This window comes from Macadamia integrifolia, unplaced genomic scaffold (genome assembly GCF_013358625.1).
Source record: "Macadamia integrifolia cultivar HAES 741 unplaced genomic scaffold, SCU_Mint_v3 scaffold1257, whole genome shotgun sequence".
Taxonomy (NCBI): Eukaryota; Viridiplantae; Streptophyta; class Magnoliopsida; order Proteales; family Proteaceae; genus Macadamia; species Macadamia integrifolia.
This window is the reverse complement of record NW_024868134.1, coordinates 174,659-182,460: the sequence shown is the minus strand read 5'-3', so window position 1 is coordinate 182,460 and position 7,802 is coordinate 174,659. Positions and strand designations below refer to the sequence as shown.

Genomic DNA, 7,802 nt, shown 5'->3' with positions numbered 1-7,802 from the left:
ATTAAAACATGTGTCCAACCTTAAGGTTGGACTCACAAAGTTCAAAAAACCAAAGAATGACATGTGGCTAGTCTGTCATACACATGATAGACATCGTCGAAAATACAGGATGTATTGCAATTGTATGTAAATATGTACAATTGGTATAAGATAAAAATAACTAGCTTGGTGGAAATTCTAATCTCCTGGCTTGGCTATCTTGTTGAAGACTCTTAATTAGGGTTGTCAATCGGTCAGGTCGGGCCGGTCCGATTTCGATCGGGTTTGAAGACTTTCAAAGGCTGCACCGTGTCTGCCCATTTAACTAATCGGACTTAGTTATTGAGAGCATGGTACACTTTATATTTGATCGGTCGGCCTCGGGCTATAATCAGGCTACCTTAATAGGGCTTTAGTCGGGCCTTAACCAGGCTATGGACATGTTTAATGTTAAACAGACTTTAACCGGTTTTTAAACGGATCCTCTTTAAAATGTGCTCTTATATTCCAGCCCACTCATGCAAGCCCACAAAAATGACAATAAATCAATAGATGATACCAAATATAACCATTATCTAAAATGTGAACATGTCTTACTTTTTAGTTTTTACTCTTTAATTTGGGGGATAAAATAGGTATTCTATAATCATTAAAGGGTCGAGCTAGGCCGATGCACAATAGGTCGGTCTCGGTTGGGTGTTATTCAGTAGGTCTCAGTCGGGCGCCCGATGGTCCAAGTTGCAAGACTGAGACCGACTCTTTGTAAACAGGCCGGGCTCAAGCCCAAAATGTTTAATAAATGGTCCAGGCCAGGCCGGTCTATAAATGGTCGGTCCCGGTGGTTTAGTCGGGTCGGGCCTCGAATTGACACCCCTACTATTAATCCACCCTTCTTAACCGATCTTAGCATTAACTAATAATTTAATTACTATATGGGCTGGTTCAGGTTGGATTGACTTGTCTAACCCGATAACTAAATGGGTAGGATTTTGGTTGGGCAGATAGCCCTCTTCTAGTTACTTTCTTGGCTTTCTTAATACACCCAAGAGGCCAGCAAATTCCAACTTGGCCCTCTTAGCCAATCGAAACATGTTTATCATAGCTTTTACAAACCCAAAACAGTTACACCGTTTAATTTGGGTTTGCTCTTTTCAGTTCGTTTCATACATGGGGGAGTTCCAAGTTGATAATGTTTCATAGTGGACTGTAACTGTAAGGATAATGGGCTGGGCGTCAATTGATAATGTCCCGCCTAGCATAGACCTAGCAGATAGGAAAAATAAAACATTGAAATAGAAAAAGAAATACTTTTCTTTAGGGAAGAGGTTTGCTGCTAGGTTGCATGGCCCTGTGACAAAGTGTGACAAAGTAGAGGTCAATGAGAGTGCATGTATGGACATCCAAGGAGAGGGGTGAGTGGTCATTAATTGTCCCATGTGAGAGGGCATACGTAGGGGGTGTTGCTGCGTGGCGGTCTAACTCCACTGATGTATTAGGAAGTTTTCTTGGATTCTTCTATGCCAACAGTCCTACTCAATCTTCACGTAAGTAATATCTAACTCCACTACTCCTCCCACAAAGAGGGACCTATACGTGGCTTTAGAATGTCATAATATAACTTTTACCTGATCACAAATATGAGAATTTATAATTGCCCACGATTCCAAGTATACTTGGATCTACTTTAATATACCTAGGTTATATTTAAGTCCCCATGCATGTCAGCGGTTATTCTATGCAGTGAGTGCGGCAATGCGGTAAGCATCGAATGGTCGAAAGTATTTGGACACATGTCCCAAGGTCATCTCGACCATCTAATACTCACCTCACCGCCACACTCGCTGGAGAGAATGTTCTCACGCTTTCGTGATATCCTTTACCTTGGCTTTACATTAACCATTGATATATTGGGAAAGCTTTCTTGGATTCTCTATACCAGCTGTCCTCAACAATCTCCAAGCAAGTAATATCTAACCCCACCAATCCTCTCATAGAGGGACCCATATGTGGCTTTCGAATGCAAAATTAACCTTTCCGTGGCTATGAAGATGAGAATTAACAGTTCCCTAAAGTTCCAAGTTCTTTGATAGTTTGAGGATATATTCCAGTCCCCATTTCAGTTTTCACGACATCCCATTGATGTGGTCGGAAGCTTTCTTTGATTCTTCCGTTCCAAACATCCTCATTCTTCATGTGACTGATATAAATCCACCCACTAATATGATACAGAGAGAAGTTGCCCAATCAAAACCTGTCTCACCAAGTGAGCTTCTCTGCATGAAGCAGCGATTTAGTGGAACGAAGTGCATCGGTAAGCATCCATATTTTGTTTTTCCTTCTTAGGAAGACCCTCCCATTATTATCTTCTCTTTAACTTCTTTGATTATTGATCTGCCTTAATAGTTGGTTTTTGGAATCTGGATTCTGAGTAACCTCGTGTACTGATTTGATTATTATTTATTTTGTCTGAGATGATTGCCCAGTCTCTTTGTTTTAATAACAATTATTTTTATTTATATCATATGCATTCATCAAACCTTATATTTTATCACCTCATTAATGAATCAGATAGTAGGGATCTGATCTCGAGAGAGCGGATCAAGTGCTTGAATGAGAATCATTCTCGTACGGGATTGATCCGCATAGACAGAATCTACCCAACAACCAATTCTGTGATATATTCTATCTGTGTAGATCAGTCCGTATGAAAATGGTTTCGGTATGAGACCTGATCCACACTCATCTCTCTCTTAACTGGCGAGCATGTGCCTCCACCAATATCAGTGGTTTCCATTGTTCATGACAGCCCATTTGGAACCTATCTAGAGTTATGCAGTTTCACATTTATTCTAAGGGAGTGAAACAGTCTGCCTGACTCCCTTGCAAGGAAAGGCAGGTCCTTATCATGTGGGATTGATCGGCCTTTATCCACTCCATGGTTTCTTGATACTTGTATTTGAGAAGTTAACATGCGTGTTATCATCAATAAATATTTTATTATCAAAAAAAAAATCAGTTCATTTAAAGTTTCTTATTTTATTGAGTTCCATCTATTTTCCTATCGGCATTCCCTTAATTAACTAAAACTGATTTGCCTTTCCATCTATATATCTATATTGTTCAACTAATCCAACAGTCACAGGTTGGATAAGAGCTGTGTGGATGGTCCTATGGCCCATCGTAGAGCCAAAACTTAGTGACATGTAAAATTTTGTATTAGACCAAATAATTGGACTCATCTTTTATTGATCTTTTCTTCATATTCAATAATAGAAAAAGTTTTCGCCTTAGGAAGCGTGTGGTTCTGAGTTCAATTCCTCTTATCTTATTGGGGTCACTCACATTAGGTGTTTAGTGTTCTTCACTGTTTTCAATAAAAGTTGAATGTTTCTCATTCAACCCCAATATGATCTGATCCATGTGGTTGAGGGGTGGTCATTATGGGTCCGCAGACTGGTCAGGCCGAAGGCCTAAATATCCGTCGTTAGCGCAAAAAAAAAAAGATTTCATCCACCATGAGTGAAAAAAGTATACCTATCTAGGATCATAAATGCCCCCTACTATACCAAGATGATAATACCCCATCCCCCAACTAAATAGTTCCTGTTACGCTCTTCACACCATCAACAATTATGCCATTATTAAAGTAATCTTGTCCTTGTCTTGATTTTTCAACTATTTCTTTTGAATATCTATTTTACTACATAATTTGTAACATTCGCCTTACATAATTTTAACAAGAGATGATTTAGAGTTTTGAAAATTAACTAGAGACTGAAAGCTAATTACTATTGTTGATTTGGATTTCTTGCCAGTGATCCCACATACTCGTTAAGAAGAACAGTAGAGAGCTTAAAACAATGGCCGGTGTTATAAATAATGAAAGTGATCAATACACAGATGAAGTTCAAATATTGGTGGAATCCATCGAGAATCATCTAAAACAGGGGCCTTCCTCACCAGCTAATTATACTATATATCGAGTTCTCAAGCCATTGCGGGACGTAAAGCCAGATGCCTACACTCCTCGCTTGGTCTCCATTGGTCCTTTTCATCGTGGAAGCCAACACTTATTACCCATGGAAGCACATAAGTTAAGGCTTCTAAAATGTTTTCTAGATCGAACATCTCAATCTTCTTTGGCTGATTATGTAAGAGAGATGAAGAACATAGAAAAAGAAGCTCGCCAATGTTATTCAGAAATCATCCCATTTAAAAAAGATGATTTTGTGAGGATGATGGTGGTTGATGGATGCTTCTTACTTGAACTCATCATTGGGTGGGAAGAACGTAGGCAAGATCCTGTTGAACCTATATTTAATGAAATATGGATGCCTCAAATTATACGTGACTTGATGTTACTTGAGAATCAACTTCCCTTCTTTGTTCTTGAGAGTTTATACAATCTATACATAATGGATGGTGCAATGTATTATTTTACACGATCATTCTTAACGGATTTCTTGCCTCGTTCCCCAAGTATAAACCCTAAAGAATCTGTACCACGGCGACTTTTTAATTGGGTAAAGAGTATCTTCCATTCACCATCTGAATCAAATGAAGATTGGGGTGAAGAGTCTCAAGATTCTACTTCTTCCTATCTGCAAATGCCTCAGGTAAATCAAGGTGGAGCAAGTCATTTACTTGATTACGTTCGGCAATTGCTAGTTTTACAAGAACCGAAGCAACATGAAGGGAAGCAACCTCAGAGAATCCATTGTGCAACTGAGCTCAAGAAGGCCACAGTCAAGTTTGAGAAGAGTAATACCACACTCTTATCGGATATAACATTCAAGGAAGGTGTGCTGAGAATCCCATCTATACATATTGATGACTTGACAGAGTCTTTGCTTCGTAATCTCATTGCCTTGGAGCAATCTCACCATTATGAAGATAAATATGTCATAGCTTATGCAGTCTTCATGGATGACCTCATTAACACTCCTGAGGATGTGAAGTTACTACAGGATGAGGAAATTTTTGAGAACTTGATAAACCTTGAAGATGTGGCTACTTTGTTTAACAAAATTCTAAAAGAGGTTACAGAACCTCATGAACTTTGCTTCTCCCATGTTTACAGTGAACTGGATAGTTATTACAATGACCCATGGCACAAACTTTTGGCTAAAGTTCAACAACATATGGGAAGTTTGAGAAGTAGATACTTCAAGAATACTTGGTCATTCATTTCATTCCTTGCTGCAATAGCTCTTATGGGCTTGACAATTGCACAGACTTTTGCTGCTTTCATGTATGGAAAGAATGGGTCGTGAATTATTTGTTAGATTTCTCTGTGTAATAACTTTTCCATTTTATTTATTTTTTTTCATGTAAATTATGCTGTTTCCCTTTTTTTTTTTTTTTTTTTTTTGGCTATCTTGTTGAAGACCCTTAATCCACCCTTCTTAGCTGATCTTAACATTAACTAATAATCTAATTAGTATATGGGCTGGTTGGATTGACCTGTCTAATCCGTCAACTAAATGGGCGGGATTCAGTTACTTTTCTGGCTTTCTTAATCCACCCAAGAGGCCAACAAATTCCAACTTGGCCCTCTTAGCCAATCGAAACATGTTTATCTTAGCTTTTACAAAACCAAAACAGTTACGTTTGCTCTTTCCAGCTCGTTTCATACATTTGGGAGTTCCAAGTTGATAATGTTTTATAGTTGACTGTACCTGTAAGGATGACAGGCTAGTGGTCCAATGATAATGTCCCACATAGGATGGACCTATAGATAGCAAAGTAAAACATGGAAACAGAAAACTGAAATACTTTTCTATTGGGGAGAGGTTTGATGCTAGGTTACGTGGCCCTGTACCATAACGGGGTCAATGAAAGCATGTGCATGGGCATCCAAGGAGACGGGCATCCATGTGAGAAGGCGTAGGGGGCATTGCTGGTTCACATTTTTTTTTTTTTTCAAACATCTCCTTTGATTCTGGTTGATCGTTGCTTCTATTGGTCCACTACAAAGAAAAAAGGGTAGCTTTAGGAGTGATTTTTTTATATGAGCCACTAAAGATTTGGTAATAGAGGCGGTTCTATAAATCTGCCTCTAAATATTAGGGGTGGCTTGATTTATCCGCTGCTAAAGATTAAGTAATAGGGGCGGTTTTTTTTTTGTGGCCAAAAATCCCAAGAGCTTTATTAAAATCAAGAAGAAAAGAAAAACAGAATACAAGTGACATCTAAGAATACGGAAAGTATCAGACCCACCTGGGAGATCGGTGAGGTGTCCCCACCATGACTACAATAAGTACTAGAGTATTTGAGAAATCGGTAAAAGTATACAAACTTTAGGTCCATATCACCTAGTGAGAAATTACTGGGCTAGTTGATAACATCTAGCCTCATTAGCATGATACAATGTGTTTTTAAGCCTTGAAGCCTATGGGTCAAAGTGAACAATATTGTGCCAATGTTGATGAGGTTGGGGCATTACAAATGATATCAAAGTAAACCCACACAGTGTGTGGGCCACAACGGGAACATTGTGCCGAAAGGGGAAAGATTGTGACACCCAAGAATATGACAAGTACTAGACCCACCTGGGAGATCAGTGAGGTGTCTCCACCAAGAATACAATAAGTACTAGGGTGCTTGGGAGATCGGTAAAGGTGTGTAACCTTTAGTCTCATATAGCATAAGGGATATTACTGGCTGGTTGATAACCTCTAGCCTCCTTAACATGGTACAACACGTTTTAAAACCTTGAGGCCCATGGGCCAAAGAGGTAAATATTGTGCCAATGTTAATGGGCCGGCACATTACAATACAAGAGACAGATTGAGATTTCCCCATTTTCGATATTGCCATCAATAGGGAAAAATCAAACACTAAATAAGAAATCTAGACCTAGGTCTAGATAGAGCATCATGCATAAGCTCTTCCCTGATATGGGAAGGGAAAGAACTAAAAATATCAGACTTATCATTTCTTGTAGTGTTCTTAGCCAGGAAGTCTGCAATGACGTCTGCTTACCTGAAGCAATGGGAAATCTTCCACTGAATCGAGCCAAGATAGTGGCTAATACCATTCAAGTCTTGTAAAACTAACCATGGGATGGATTTCTTTTGGACCTCCAACACTATAACTTCAGTATCTACTTTCATCCATAGCTGAGAAATTCCAAAGGATCTTGCTTTATAAAGACCTTCCATTAGACCACGAAACTCAACAAAATAATTGGTTTGAACACCTAGTGAAATGTTGAAGGCTTCAATAAAATGTCCACTATTATCTCTAAACAGCCCACCAGCGCCTGCTCTTCCGGGATTGTCAATCAAACAACCGTCAACATTAATTAAGTTTCATCCAACCTGCAGATGGCTTACATCAATACACTTCCAGAATGGATTGATGATTATTTGGAATACCTTGAAGGGCTGGACTTCTGCAACAAATAAGATCTGATGAACTTTTCACAACTCTCCGTAAGTTAAGATTCGACTCTTTGAGATCTCTTTTCACCATATTGAAGATATAGCCAGGATGTCTAGAAACTCCTTGAAACCGTCTTGTGTTCCTTTCCCTCCATATATTATTAGTAATTAACACAAATCCGGCCTTCACTGCATTTTCTTAGTCACCATTGAACCAGATCTGATACGCATGAATGCTGACACCAAGTCATGCCAAAGCATAAGAGAAAACTATTCCAAACTTCCATGGAGTAACAATATTCTAAAAACAAATGATTAAAACTTTCCTCAGCCCTCAGGCATAAGGATCATTGAGATGGGAGAGGAATGTCCTTGGCTTTAATATGATCATCAATGGCAGCTTGCCACTCAGTGGGTGGTTTTATTTATTCACCTCTA

At 39.0% G+C, this 7,802-nt stretch overlaps 1 protein-coding gene across 1 annotated transcript; it reads left to right on the top strand.

Moving 5' to 3' along the window:
* Positions 1-2,045: 2,045 nt before the first annotated feature.
* On the top strand, positions 2,046-5,322 carry LOC122063232 (putative UPF0481 protein At3g02645). The gene is made up of 2 exons (XM_042626939.1): positions 2,046-2,290; positions 3,795-5,322. Exon 2 carries the CDS (start codon positions 3,840-3,842, stop codon positions 5,250-5,252), a length of 1,413 nt encoding a protein of 470 aa, XP_042482873.1. The 5' UTR covers positions 2,046-2,290; positions 3,795-3,839; the 3' UTR covers positions 5,253-5,322.
* The last annotated feature ends 2,480 nt before the right edge of the window (positions 5,323-7,802 follow it).

What these genes read in the sequence shown, in the direction of transcription:
- LOC122063232 (XM_042626939.1), top strand. Translation starts at nt 3,840, where the DNA reads ATGGCCGGTGTTATAAATAATGAAAGTGATCAATACACAGATGAAGTT.